At 54.0% G+C, this 14,330-nt stretch overlaps 2 protein-coding genes across 2 annotated transcripts in view; both read right to left on the bottom strand.

Moving 5' to 3' along the window:
- Nucleotides 1–771: 771 nt before the first annotated feature.
- klhl30 (kelch-like family member 30) lies at nt 772–7,772 on the bottom strand (the record flags this gene model as incomplete). The annotated part of the gene is made up of 7 exons (XM_079739288.1): nt 772–1,020; nt 2,022–2,167; nt 2,764–2,952; nt 3,605–3,760; nt 4,289–4,375; nt 5,802–5,985; nt 6,999–7,772. 7 exons carry the CDS (start codon nt 7,770–7,772, stop codon nt 772–774), a joined length of 1,785 nt encoding a protein of 594 aa, XP_079595414.1.
- Nucleotides 7,773–9,267: 1,495 nt separating this feature from the next.
- The window catches only part of espnla (espin like a), a gene marked incomplete at both ends in the record, with an annotated part of 26,202 nt that continues 21,139 nt past the window's right edge, over nt 9,268–14,330 (bottom strand). Inside the window, 5 exons of the mRNA XM_079739287.1 lie at nt 9,268–9,820; nt 10,233–11,254; nt 11,898–12,062; nt 12,773–12,936; nt 13,461–13,611. Coding sequence (XP_079595413.1) covers nt 9,268–9,820; nt 10,233–11,254; nt 11,898–12,062; nt 12,773–12,936; nt 13,461–13,611 — 2,055 coding nt within the window. The remainder of the gene's footprint in view (nt 9,821–10,232; nt 11,255–11,897; nt 12,063–12,772; nt 12,937–13,460; nt 13,612–14,330) is intronic.

The following is a 14,330-nucleotide window of genomic DNA, read 5'->3' as shown; positions in this document are numbered from 1 at the left end:
GCTCAAGAGAATGTACCTTTAAAAACAGAATTTTGAGCCGAGACTTGAGCCTTGAGCACAAAAAATCGAAAAACACGCCCCTTGTTTTTCCTCAATAAATCACTTGATTTCATTAAAATAGTTCTGTATGGAACCCAGAGTTAACCGTTTGTGATTCTATTTGTGTTTGTGTTGTATTTGTGAAGATCTAGACTGACCCCAGATCAGTAGTGTCCAGCCTTGTTGGGCTTGGAAGTCTTTTCGTCTGAACATTGCGACCCAAACTACTCACATTCTCATACATCATTCATCATCTGCTTCAAACACATCCTTTAACCCTTCATCTGCCCCTTACAACAGGTCCTGGTGAACGATTGCTCATCGCTAGTGGTTAACCAAGGGATTAGCAGTAGTTCACTAAGTGAAAACAACTAGTTCACAAAGTGATTAGCAGTAGTCATTAAGTGATTAGCAATAGTTCACTGAGTGATAAGTAGTCGTTCACTAAGTGATAAATGGTAGTTCATTAAGTGAGTGGTTCACTGAGTGATTAGCAGTAGTCATTAAGTGATTAGCAGTAGTTCACTAAGTGATAACTAGTAGTTCACATATTGAGTAACATGGTTTACTCACTAACCAATCACCAGGCAGGTCTGATTAACAGGTGAAACCTTTAAAACCCACCATAAAACATTTCTAGCTTAAACACAAACAGCAAACTCCTGCAACCCGAGGGGCCTTGACCCCCAGGTGCTGGGATGGGGGCGTGGGGGTGTACTGGGGGGGGGGGTCTCAGAGGGGGTCGATGGGGAAGGCCTCGGGCCACTGGGCGGGGTCTAGGAAGACGGAGGCGGAGCCGCTGTAGAACCAGAGGCGGGGCAGCGCCCCCTCCACCCGCCAGCAGTCGGCGGCCCGGTCGTACACCTCCATCTCAACCCCGTAGTCGCCCTCCATCCCCTTCCAGTGCCCTCCCGTCACCACCAGCCCCCCGTCCAGCACCACCAGACCCCCGTTCTCATGGAGCATGTTGAGGTACTGCACCTGGGAGGAGGAGGAGGAGGAGGGGGAGGAGGAGGGAGGAGGGAGGGGGAGGAGGAGGAGGGAGGGGGAGGGAGGGGGAGGAGGAGGAGGGGAGGAGGGGAGGAGGAGGGAGGGGGAGGGAGGGGGAGGGAAGGGGAGGAGGAGGAGGAGGAGGAGGAGGGGGAGGAGGGGGAGGAGGAGGAGGAGGAGGGGGAGGGAGGGGGAGGGAGGGGGAGGGGAAAGAGGAGGAGGGGGAGGAGGGAGGGGGAGGGGGAGGGGGAAGAGGAGGAGGGGGAGGGGGAAGGGGAGGGGGAGGGAGGGGGAGGAGGAGGAGGAGGGAGGGGGAGGGAGGAGGAGGAGGGGGAGGAGGAGGAGGGGGAGGGGGAAGAGGAGGAGGAGGGAGGGGGAGGGAGGGGGAGGAGGAGGAGGAGGGGGAGGAGGAGGAGGAGGGAGGGGGAGGAGGGGGAGGGGGAGGAGGAGGAGGAGGAGGGAGGAGGAGGAGGGGGAGGGGGAGGAGGAGGGAGGGGGAGGGAGGGGGAGGAGGAGGAGGTGGAGGAGGGGGAGGAGGAGGAGGGGGAGGGGGAGGAGGAGGAGGGGGAGGAGGAGGAGGAGGGAGGGGGAGGGAGGGGGAGGAGGAGGAGGAGGGGGAGGGGAGATATCTTCAGAGAAGGACGAGACGTTTTCTAATCGTGAAATTATGTTTAATAATTTGATTATATTATTTATTTTTCATTTTAATTAATATATTATAAATAATATTATGTTAACATCTGTGCAGTTCAGGCTTGCTAAAGTATCTGAGATAAAGATAAAGAGCTTTTCGGACAAATCACAATTTGATCTGATGGGTCTTGTGTATAACAAAATATAAAAAACTTTTCTTTATAAAAACAAAAATATCACAATAACTTTTTTACTGAAATTTCAAGACAAAGTTAAACTTATCGTCACTACTTTGAATCAAGTTATACATTGTGTTGATTTTAGCTGATGTGTGTGTATGTGTGTGACGGTGATCCCACCTTCTGCCACATGTTGGCGTTGGGGTCGTAGGTGTAAACCTTCTTGGTGTTGTCAGCGATCAGATAGATGACGCCATCCGCAGTGATGGAGCGAGGAGACGACAGGTACTTAGGGATGAACGGGGAGCACACCACACTCCAGCTGTCTGTGGGACCAAACATCACCTTAACGTCCTCACAAACACACAATGATCCTAACGTCCTCACAAACCGTGTGTGACAAACATTATGTTAACGTCCTCACAAACAGTGTGTGACAAACACAAAATGTTAACGTTCTCACAAACTGTGTGTCTGACAAACACCATGTTAACGTCCTCATAAACACACAATGTTAACGTCCTCACAAACCATGTGCATGACAAACACACAATGTTAACGTCCTCACAAACCATGTGTATGACAAACACAATGTTAACATCCTCACAAACCGTGGGCATGACAAACACACAATGTTAACGTCCTCACAAACACACAATGTTAACGTCCTCACAAACACACAATGTAAACGTCAACCTCACAAATCATGTATGACAAAGGCCCCAAAATAACATCCTCATAAAACATTGACACGACAAACACAGCATATCAACATCCAACAACATGCCAGGACGTATGCCGAGCGTTAACGTCCTCACAACCATCTGTATTTCACTTTGCGCCTTACATAACATGGCGTTGTACCGTGGGGTTTCGCCCCCGTATCGTTTTGTACTATAGTGTAACGTGTGGCAGTGCTCACCGATCACGGGGTTGTAGCACTGCATGGTCAGGACGTTGTACTTGACGGCACACGAGCCGATCAGGTAGAGCTTCCCGTGGCAGGCGGTGGCGGTGAAGTTGGTGACGTAGCGCAGGGCCGGGCAGGTGAGCGCCCAGGTGTCGCTGTAGGGGTCGTAGTGCTCCACCTCCACGTAGTTCAGGGTAGTACCTAGAGAACAACACCTCCGTGTTAGAGCAGTGGGTGGAGCAGCACTGTCACCCCACATGGAAGTGTGTTGTCCTTTGCTTTGTGCTACCGTCATAATTCTCCCCATTAGGCAGCTACCATCCTTAGCACTTATTTTATGTTGTATGTTATGTTGTACTTAAAAACTACTTAGCATTGTGCAGCATCTTATCCTAGTTATCTTTGCTTTGTGCGGAGAATGGGTTAACCTAACGATAGTTAGTGCTTGGCACTTGGTTCTTTGAACATCCTTGCTGTACTGACAGTGATAGATTGTTGATCTCTTCTGACAAACATACTTATTGTAAGTCGCTTTGGATAAAAGCGTCGGCCAAATGCCCTAAATGAAAATGTAAGCTACTGCCCTCTTAAGCATCACTGGAAGGAGGGATCCCTCTTCTGTATTCCTTCTCAAGATTTCGCCAGGACTAATGGAAATTGTATTGCTTCTCTGCATTGTGTCGTCTTTTTTAAAATCTAGTTCCCCCAGGTTTGATTGCATGTTTTGACAGTTCTCAGCCTCACTTATGAGTGGCTTTAGGAAGGCTAAATGTTTGATTCAAAGGTCTAGTCACCTCCAGGTCACCATCATCGTCTAATCTCCTCCTCATCTTCTCTCCTTCCCTTCCCTTACCTCCGATCACGTAGACCTCCCCGTTGAGGGTCGCCGACATGTGATTGGTCCGCGGGCAGAGCATGGGCGCCACGGTAACCCAGCGGCCCTGGCGCGTCATGTACTTCCAGGTCTCCGTGGTGGACCAGGTGTTGGTGTTGGACCCCCGCGACCCGCCTGTCAATCACACATTAGCAACTCAACATCTCCCTCTGACCCGCCATATGTCTTATTGTTTAATGTCACCACTTCTACTGAGAGAAGGTGACAAAATAGGCAATTTATTTTGCGCAAGCATGTATGACTTTTAAATTAATCTTGTACCTTATGTTACATTGGAATATCATCTCATAAATATCCTGTCTCAAATAGTAACTTCCTCTTCCTTGAGATTGTGTCAACGAGTCTAAGTGGACGGGGCTTAATATTCTGAGCAATCACTGTGTGTGACTCCCACGACAGCCAATCAGATCCTGAAGGGATCCTATTTACTTAGGACTGTTTGACTTGGATAAAAGTCCCATTAAGAAAGCAAGATATGCTGCGAATTCCGTTTCAAGCAATCTGTGTAAAGCATACTTCATTCTGCACCGGGTGAACTCTGCTTGTTTAAAATAGTTTCCCCCATTACTTTACCACTCGGGTTCCAATATTTCAAAATAATAGCGCCAGTGTTTTGACAGGGCTAAAACAAACCCGGCTGACCTGTGACATAGACGTCGTTGCTGAGGGAAACCAACGAGTAGCCCCACTTGTTGGGGTTGGGGAAGTTGGGGAGCTGGTGCCACTGCCCTGCAATGTGGAACAGAGAGAGGGAACATAGAACAGACAGCATCAGAACATAGAGGAGACAGCATCAGAACATAGAACAGACAGCATCAGAACATAGAGGTGACAGCATCAGAACATAGAGGAGACAGCATCAGAACATAGAGGAGACAGCATCAGAACATAGAACATAGAGCATCAGAACATAGAGGAGACAGCATCAGAACATAGAGGAGACAGCATCAGAACATAGAGGAGACAGCATCAGAACATAGAACAGACAGCATCAGAACATAGAGGAGACAGCATCAGAACATAGAACAGACAGCATCAGAACATAGAGGAGACAGCATCAGAACATAGAACAGACAGCATCAGAACATAGAGGAGACAGCATCAGAACATAGAGGAGACAGCATCAGAACATAGAACATAGAGCATCAGAACATAGAGGAGACAGCATCAGAACATAGAACAGACAGCATCAGAACATAGAGGAGACAGCATCAGAACATAGAACATAGAGCATCAGAACATAGAGGAGACAGCATCAGAACATAGAACATAGAGCATCAGAACATAGAACATAGAGCATCAGAACATAGAACATAGAGCATCAGAACATAGAACATAGAGCATCAGAACTATAAAGGTATTCGGTTGGGGAGTTTCTGCACAGTGGAACACAGAGGGAAAGAAAATAGAACCGACAGCATCAGAACCATAAAGGTATTGGGTTAGTGAGGTTCTGCAACGTGGAACACCGGAGAGAGAGAGAACACAGAACCGACAACATCAGAACTATAAAGGCACGGTGTGTACATTTGGTTGAACCTTGGTTCAACTCCTTTCTGCTGCATTTCTTCTTCCGAAACTCATTTCTTGTCCTTCTTGCATTCCCCCTTGTTGAGTGTGTTGCTACTTTGCACGGAAACGGCTCTATAAATAAAGTTTGGTTTGATACAATTTGAGGCGAATTTGTTCTGAAACCGAACATGGCCACAGTTTGATCCGAGCACAAACACCGGTCGGTAAATGTTTTCGTCCCCGGACGGTTTCCTCTGGGTAATGTTTCGGGGTTTATTAAGCACTGCTGTTCTTGGCCCAGCCTCCCCATTCACGTCCTACAGCAGTCGACCCCGCCCGGACTCTGTTTGGCCAGTAGATTCTACAAACAAAGCTCCATCTCCATTTAACTCCACTCTACAACGACCACATAATATATCACTATAAAATACACTTACTATTGGGTCATTTGGCAGAAGCCTTCATCCAAAGCGACTTGAGGTTACAGACGTTAAGGGGCAGGGAGGAGGTACCTCTGCCTACAGCTATAGGCTGTGACTTTGGGGTTTGAACCCAGACCCTTCCAGCTGAGAGGCCAACAGCCTTACTTTGACCCTACCCTGCCCCTAAACCAAACACACACCGGGGGGGGGGGGATACGTACGGGTCTTTATGTTGTAGAACGCACAGTTCCGCGGTTGTATTCTGGGGTCACTCTCTTCATTCTCCTCCTCGTCCTCGTCCTCGTCGTCCAGCGAGCGGCCGCCCATCACAAACAGCACCTCCTGCAGGTTGGGCTGGGGACTGCAGGCGCTGTCCCTCTGCTCCAGTCCGGGCTCTACGGAAATCTAGACAGATAACCCATCGATATCACAGTCACCATCATCACTATCTTCATCACTATCATCATCACCATCACAGTCATCATTATCATCACCATCATCATCATCACCATCATCATCATCATAACAGTTTAACCCAGATAACTTCTGACACATAAGTTGAGTCATTTTAATTTGAGCGATTTTATGACTTTTAATCAAGTGATTTTCTCAGATTTCTCAGATTACTTTAATTTTCATGAGTCTCTTTCCACTAAGATGCCCTCCGGTAAGACCTCCTAGTGCCTTCCCCCCCCCCCCCCCCCGCTGCTGAGTGACTAACCCTCCATGTAACGGAACCAAACCCTAAACCCCAGCGGAGGGGACGACCCCTCCTCGGGTCAGACCCCGGTCCCTGCCGCCGCCGCTCCGGATTGGCCAGGAGCCTGGCTGGTGACGTCACTCACCATGTGACCTCATCACCGGGGACTCATTCAGCTAAAGAGAAGCAGCTCAACACATGCAACCCCCCTCACAGTTCACCCCCCAACCCTAACCCTGGGGTTCACAACCCCCCAACCCTAACCCTAACCCCACAACCCCCCAACCCTAACCCTGGGGTTCACAACTTAACCCCCCAACCCTAACCCTGGGGTTCACAACTTAACACCCCAACCCTAACCCTGGGGTTCACAACCCCCCAACCCTAACCCTAACCCCACAACCCCCCAACCCTAACCCTGGGGTTCACAACTTAACCCCCCAACCCTAACCCTGGGGTTCACAACTTAACACCCCAACCCTAACCCTGGGGTTCACAACCCCCCAACCCTAACCCTGGGGTTCACAACTTAACCCCCTAACCCTAACCCTGGGGTTCACAACCCCCTAACCCTAACCCTGCGGTTCTATACCCATACCACCAGCCCTATTGTGCCATCCCATTACCCAGTTCACCCCGTCCCGACCCTGACCCCGTCCTGACCCGGTCTGACCCGGTCTGACCCGGTCTGACCCGGTCTAGAGCCCCCTGCCCTCACCTCCTGCAGGACGTGCTCCACGGCCTGGAGGGCCCCGGGGGCCCCCTGGACCAGGCCGTCCGTCAGCAGGCGGTCCCTGAGGTACTCCGGGCTGAGCAGAGCCAGGCGGGAGAGGCCCAGCAGCTCCGTGAGGTGGTCCCGCCGGGGGGTCTCCTCTTGCCGCACCCAGGCCAGGGCGGCCTCCACGCGGGCGTGCTCCGAGCGCACCTGCAGGCCCTCGTGGGCCAGGCAGGCGGCCAGCCGCTCCTTCCCCAGCAGGGGGAACTCCTCGCCCCGCTGCACCGCCTCAAAGTTCTCCAGCAGGAAGCCCCAGGCCTTGGCCACCACCTCGGGGCAGCCGTGCGTCTCGCCGAACTCCAGGATGCCCAGGCAGTTGGAGGCGTCGATCTGGTGCTGCAGGTAGCGGCCGCACACGCCGCGCACCGTCTGGAACTGCAGGCGGTCCGAGGTGCGCACCAGCCCCTCCACGTTGCCCTGGTTGACGGTCAGCCGGCCCGTGTACGCAAAGTCCAGCAGCGAGGCCAGCACGTCGGGCTCCACGTCGCGCAGCTCCACGCGCGCCGCGATGTTCTCCACAAAGTCCCCCGAGAACATGGAGCGGAAGTAGGGGCTGCAGAGGGCCAGCACGGCGCGGTGGCAGGGGAAGTCCCGGCCGCCGGCGCCCAGCGTGACGTCCACCAGCCGGGGCTGCGAGCGCAGCGAGCGCAGCCCCTCCAGGATGCTCTGGGCGTGCGACGCCAGGCTGAAGTCCAGGTCGTCCACGTTGCGGACCATGGCGAGAGAGAGAGGGGGCGGGTTCACCTGCGGGGGGGGGGGGGGGGGGGGGTCGAGAGCAGATCAGAGGGGCGGCAGGCAGCTCGGGAGGCAGAGCCGGTCGGTGGGTCACCGGAAGGACGCGAGTTCGATCCCCTCGAGGGTCGAGGGGTCGAGACACCTCACCCTGACTGCTCCCGACGAGCTGGCTGTCGCCCTGCGTGGTCGATGCCGCCGTCGCTGTGTGAATGTGTAGGTGAATGAGTGAATGTTGGCTAATATTGCAAAGTGCTTCGAGCGGCCGCTTGTTAGAAAAGCGCTAGATAAGTCCATTCACTACTACGTACCACCGGATGAGCCGCTCTGGGGGATGAGGAACTGAACCGAGGGGATTCAGAGGGAGATATGAGGGGCTCGCGGCGCGTTCAGCGCGGGATCAGAGGGGATTTAGGGTGTTCAAATTAGAACCGATGTGAGCGGCATGTTATGTGACCTCTGGAATCAGTTTACAACCGGACAATAGATGCGGGGCTAGACGTTAAAGAACGACATTAACTCACTCTTAACCATAGTGAAAACACAGCTTATAGGACTAAGCGAAAAAACACACACCCTTCCAAGAACATAGCATAACACATTTTAAACATTTATTATTATAAATTCACCATAACATATCGGGTTAACACCCTCTCGTCTGTTATCTGAGCAAACACAGCGTGTTGTGTGCGCGGTGCGGCCGCGTTACCGTGGAACCCCGCACGCTGTTGACCTGGAGACAGACATCAGCGCTCCCCCGCTGCCGGACCGGCCCGGGGCGTGATGTCACACCGAGGTGAAGCCCGTGATAGAGTGCACTTCCTGTCCGGGGCACGCTTTGAACCAAGGCGAGAACACAGAGACAGAGACTCACCAGAGAGAAGCAGTGCGGCGATCGCTCATGTTCCCGGGAGCCGGTGTGTGTAGAGCGGCAGCCGGCGGCTTACAACAACAAGCTGCTGGCAGAGCGGAGGAGGGCCACGGCCAAGCCAGGGACGGCCTGTTGCTCTGCTATATTTAGGGGCCCGGGGCCGCCGCGTGAGGCAGGGGGCATTCCAGACCCCCCCATCCACACCTGCTGTTAAAGGGACAGACGCAACGCCGGCCCGGGGGGGGGGGTGGTCTGGTGTGTTCTGCAGCTCATTACACCCCGGCCGCTGGCGTGAAGTCACTGCTACATGTCGGGGGTGTTGAAGGCTCTGGGCGCGAGGAGAGGGGTTTAACGGCGGGAACGAGGGGTACGGGGATAAGCAGTTATGGACGTCGGACGTGTTTTGTGAGTGTTTATTTTTGTAAACATGGAGTTGCTCCGCAATGACAAAAAAAGACAATCTCAAAAGACTCACTCAGGACAAAAGAACAGTTTCTTCCTTTTTTTTTTGTTGGGGCGTTCTTGTAAGGAGCGTCATTGTTTTCTGTATAGAAATAAATACAAAAAATATACAAAAAAAGTCGCCACCACCAAACCACAAAAGTTTCTCTACTCAAAGTAAAAGATCTCCGCCTCCTTCTCCTTCCAGAAGGCGAAGCTGCGGTCGATGTATTTACAGATCTCCTCGTTGGAGAAGGACGAGATGTCCGTGCCCCCGTTCAGCACCCCCTCGTCGGGCGTGGGGGTCTGCACGATGACCCGGGGCACCTGCCGCACCTCGGGGAGAACCCGCTTCTCCACCGCCGCCTCCGCCTCCGCCGGCGCCGGCGCCGCCTCCACGGACGCCGCCGCGCTCCCGAAGAAGCGGGTCTTCACGTCGTCGAAGCCGTCCTTCCACTCGCGGCCGCCCCCCTGGATGTCGGCGATGACGGCCTTGTGGAAGTCCCGCACCGTCTCCCAGGTGAAGGACCCCAGGTGGTCGAACACCTCGAAGCACAGCAGGTGGCGCATCTTCCTCTCGTCGGCGGGCAGCTCCTGCTCCAGGATGTGGAAGTAGCCCAGCATGAAGAGGTCCAGGGTGAGGCTGTCGTAGTCCACCGCCACGCCCTCCACCCGCGGCAGGAACTGCTCCGGGGAGTACAGCGCCTGCTGACGGTGTAGCCTGTGGGGCGGGGGCGGACCAGTTAGAGACGGTTCTGGGGACGCACCGAGCGGTGTTAGTGGTAGTAGTAAAACTGTATCCTACAGTACAGTAGTAACACTGTAGGATGCAGTGTTACATTAGATACAGTGAAGTCGGGCTTCTCTACAGTACCAGAGGAGAGAGCAGTGTTACAGAGACTCACAGGTCTGAATACAATACAATACAGCTTTCTCAAGAGGATCCTTTGAAACAGAACTAAAGCACAACTAAAGCACAACTGTCACTCACTTTCCTGTCCAAGATTCGTAAATAACATATTACAGCATCTTAATCCTAATTTGTATATTGATTGACCAACTGCTTCTGTGAATGAAGGTCCATTCATACGACCGACCAATCAGCTCACAGCGTCCCCCAGTGCCCCGCCCACCTGCGTATCTGCCTGGACGGCACGCTGGAGATCATGCTCCTCCAGTTGCCCAGCATCTTGTTGACGGCGCCGCGCTGCTTGAAGAAGTGTCCCAGCGAGCTGTCCATCATCGTCTTCTGGGTGATCTCCGCCGTGACCCCGTGACCTTCGGCCGACCCCTCCGCGACCTCGCCCCCCGCCCCGCCGTTGAGCTTCCTCTCGGCGGCGTCGCGGCTCTTCAGCGTGACGGAGTACGCCGACTTCTTCCAGTGGCCGAGGAAGAGGACCACAATGCGCTCCTTCCTCAGGCTGGTGGTCTCCATCACGTCCGGCGTCGCCTCGTCGTAGTCGATGCCCGAGTCGCTGTTGTGGTCCGTCTCCGCGGTGGCCGCGCCGTCCCGCACCTTGAGCGGCGGGGGCGGAGCCAGCGGCGGCCCCGCGGCGGCGGGGTCCGCCGTGGGGAGGCTGAACGTCACCGACTTGGGCGTCACGACGGCCTCCTCGTCGTCGTCAACGCCGGCGTTCTCGTCGCCCGGCGCCGCGCTCTGGCTCTCGAAGTTGGACTTGAGCCTCCCGACGGAGACGCCGAACTGGTGGATCTCGTCCTCGATCATCTCCCGCCGGCCGCGGGCGCCGGTGGCCCGCCCGGGCGCCTCGGAGAACACCGACACCAGCGCCGTGTTGGGCATCTTGCAGTAGGGCTGGTCCGTCAGGTTGCTGAGCAGCAGCGACATGCTCTGCACGATGCCCGAGATGCGGCCGCACCACACGGGCAGCGGCACCTTGCTGTGGAAGTGGCGGAACTGCGTGTTGACGGTGATGTTGACGATGGGGGCCGGCAGGATGTGGCGCAGCTCCTCGGCCAGCCGTGCCAGCTCCAGCTCGTAGCCCTCGCAGTTCTTCTGCAGCGCCACGTTGGCGATCTGCCGCTCCAGGTACACCAGGTCGTCCTCCGTCAGCAGCTCGCCGAACGGGCCCAGGATGGCGTTGTGGGCCGGGGAGTAACGCCAGCTCACCTTGGCGTAGCGGCTGCTGCCGTTCTCCTGCGGGTGGGGGGGGAGACACAGGGGGTCAGGGAGTCTGAGGCGCTACAGGGGCTGACGCTCGCATGTGGAGAGGTGGTGTGTCTTCAGAGCTCGCTCTGTTCGGCGGCCCCACCCGCTAGGGTGCTATCAAAGTAGGTTGAACAGTGCAGCAGCCACTGGTTTGATTATTGCACATGTTCCCATGCTACAAAGGTGTGTGGAGACAGGTGTGTGTAGGCAAGAATGTAGACAGGTGTGTAGACAGGTATGAAGACGGGTGTGTGTAGACAGGTGTGTGTAGCCAGGTGTGTGTAGGCAGGTATATGTACAGGTGTGTAGACGGGTGTGTGTAGAGAGTTGTGTCTACAGGTGAGTTTACAGGTTTGTGTGTGTGTAGATGGGTGGGTGTGTCAGACAGGTGTGTCTGTCAGACAGGTGTGTCAGACAGACAGGTGTGTCTGGACTGGTATGTGTAAGACAGGTGTTTGTCAGACAGGTGTGTAGACAGGTGTGTAGACAGGTGTGTGTCAGACAGGTGTGTAGACAGGTGTGTGTCAGACAGGTGTGTGGACAGGTGTGTGTCAGACAGGTGTGTAGACAGGTGTGTGTCAGACAGGTGTGTGGACAGGTGTGTGTCAGACAGGTGTGTCCCCCCGCTCACCCTCCTCCTCTGGTCCTCTTCGTCCAGCAGCCGGGCCTGCAGCTGTCTCACCATCACCTGTCGCTTCCACTCGGCGATGGGCCGCCCCCTCTCGTCGTGGGTGGGCACCAGGTAGTCGATGTCCGACAGGTTGGCCTCCTCCGTCGGGAGCACCACCATCTTGCTCTGGAAGGGGGGTGACATGGTGACGTGGTGGTGTACTGGGAGTACTGGGTGTACTGGGAGTACTGGGTGTACTGGGAGTACTGGGTGTACTGGAAGCATTGGGTGTACTGGAAGTACTGGATGTACTGGATGTACTGGAAGTACTGGGTGTACTGGATGTACTGGAAGTACTGGGTGTACTGGAAGCATTGGGTGTACTGGAAGTACTGGATGTAGTGGATGTACTGGAAGTACTGGGTGTACTGGATGTACTGGAAGTACTGGGTGTACTGGAAGCATTGGGTGTACTGGAAGTATTGGATGTACTGGATGTACTGGAAGTACTGGGTGTACTGGAAGCATTGGGTGTACTGGAAGTACTGGATGTACTGGATGTACTGGAAGTACTGGGTGTACTGGAAGTACTGGGTGTACGGCAACAGTGCCAGACATGAATAACAACCAGACACGACCCCAGGGTGTACTGATTGTACACTCTGGGGTCCTGACCTCACTTAGAATGTTTTGGACTCATAAGCTATAGATAGGACATCTGTGGACATTTATTATTTAGAAACACTGGAGGCTAAACATCCCTTGTTTACCGACCACTTCCCCGGGACGTGTACGTCGGGACCGCAGAGTCGCTCAGCGGCTTCCGCGAACGGCTAAAGACTCACTTGTTCAGAGTTCACCTAGACTCTGCATAGCCTCCCCCCCCGTCAGCTCACCCCCTGTCCGGTGAAGACCCCGGACTGCAGGCCGGACTGCTTCACGGCCGTGATGGACTTCATGTTGCCCAGGTTGGCCCCCAGACGGGGGGCCGCAGACTCACTCTGGTCCTGGTCCGGGGCCGCCGGGGCGGAGAGCCGGCCCCGGGTGAACCCCTTCAGGACTACGGGTTAGACAGTACCGAGATTAAGGAGCAGGTAGGGGTTAGACAGTACAGAGACAGGTCATTAAGGAGCAGGTAGGGGTTAGACAGTACAGAGACAGGTCATTAAGGAGCAGGTAGGGGTTAGACAGTACAGAGACAGGTCATTAAGGAGCAGGTAGGGGTTAGACAGTACAGAGACAGGTCGTTAAGGAGCAGGTAGGGGTTAGACAGTACAGAGACAGGTCATTAAGGAGCAGGTAGGGGTTAGACAGTACAGAGACAGGTCATTAAGGAGCAGGTAGGGGTTAGACAGTACAGAGACAGGTCGTTAAGGAGCAGGTAGGGGTTAGACAGTAAAGAGACAGGTCGTTAAGGAGCAGGTAGGGGTTAGACAGTACAGAGACAGGTCATTAAGGAGCAGGTAGGGGTTAGACAGTACAGAGACAGGTCGTTAAGGAGCAGGTAGGGGTTAGACAGTACAGAGACAGGTCATTAAGGAGCAGGTAGGGGTTAGACAGTACAGAGAGCGGTCACATTCTCACCAGACGTGGCGATGTGGACCTTCTCCATCCTAGAGGCGGTGGTCTTCTCCGGGTGGGCGGGGCCACAGGGTGGGGGCTGGACCAGGGGGAGGGGCGGGGCAGGAGGGGGGCCCGGGTACTTAGCCTGGGGGGGCTCAAGGTTCTCAGGTTCCTGGTGTGGACAAACGGTCAAAAGCACAATAAATCAAAGAATTAAACTAAAATAAAACAGTTCTGAATCCCAAAGATGCATACGTGGGGTGGATTTAAACACAAGATGGATCTCTTCTTGATGAGGAGAACGATAGACTAGAGTTGCGATGTTGTTTAGTAATCCCACATGGTAAAGTAGGGAGTAAAAAGTTAAGCTTTAAGATTTAGTTTCAAGACATACTGACCTTTAACCTCTCCATCTGTGTGTCAGTGTTGTGGATCTCAATGCATGGGTCGCTCAGGCCGCGGTAGTAGTCTCCTCTGATTGGCTGCCTGGACGCTGTGGGCGTGTCCGTCACCTCCTTCTCCTCCTCCTCCTCCTCCTCCTCCTCTTCCTCTTGGTCTGAAGTGGTGTCCTGGATGGGGTTGTCGACGTACACTAGCTGGAGACACAGACATGAACACGTCACACCCTCCGTATGTGAGACGGTGTACGGGGGCGCCATGTGGCTCCGGAGGGAGAGCGGGTTGGCTGGTAACTGGACGGTCGCTGGTTTGATCCCAGGGCCCAGTTTTTCAAAAAAACTAATCAGGATCAAACTGATCCCGATTTGGAAATCCAATGTTTTGCTATCCAGGATCACCTGATCCATCTTACTTTTATGACACTTTTATGATATGTTTTTAAAGGAAAGTTGGATTGGATCACTGTGATCCAAATGGCACATTTCAGGATAA

This window comes from Pollachius pollachius (assembly GCF_949987615.1).
Source record: "Pollachius pollachius genome assembly, chromosome: 7".
In the NCBI taxonomy this organism is placed as follows: Eukaryota; Metazoa; Chordata; class Actinopteri; order Gadiformes; family Gadidae; genus Pollachius; species Pollachius pollachius.
The sequence above is the reverse complement of the archived record's forward strand: the minus strand, read 5'-3'. Positions and strand labels throughout refer to the sequence as shown.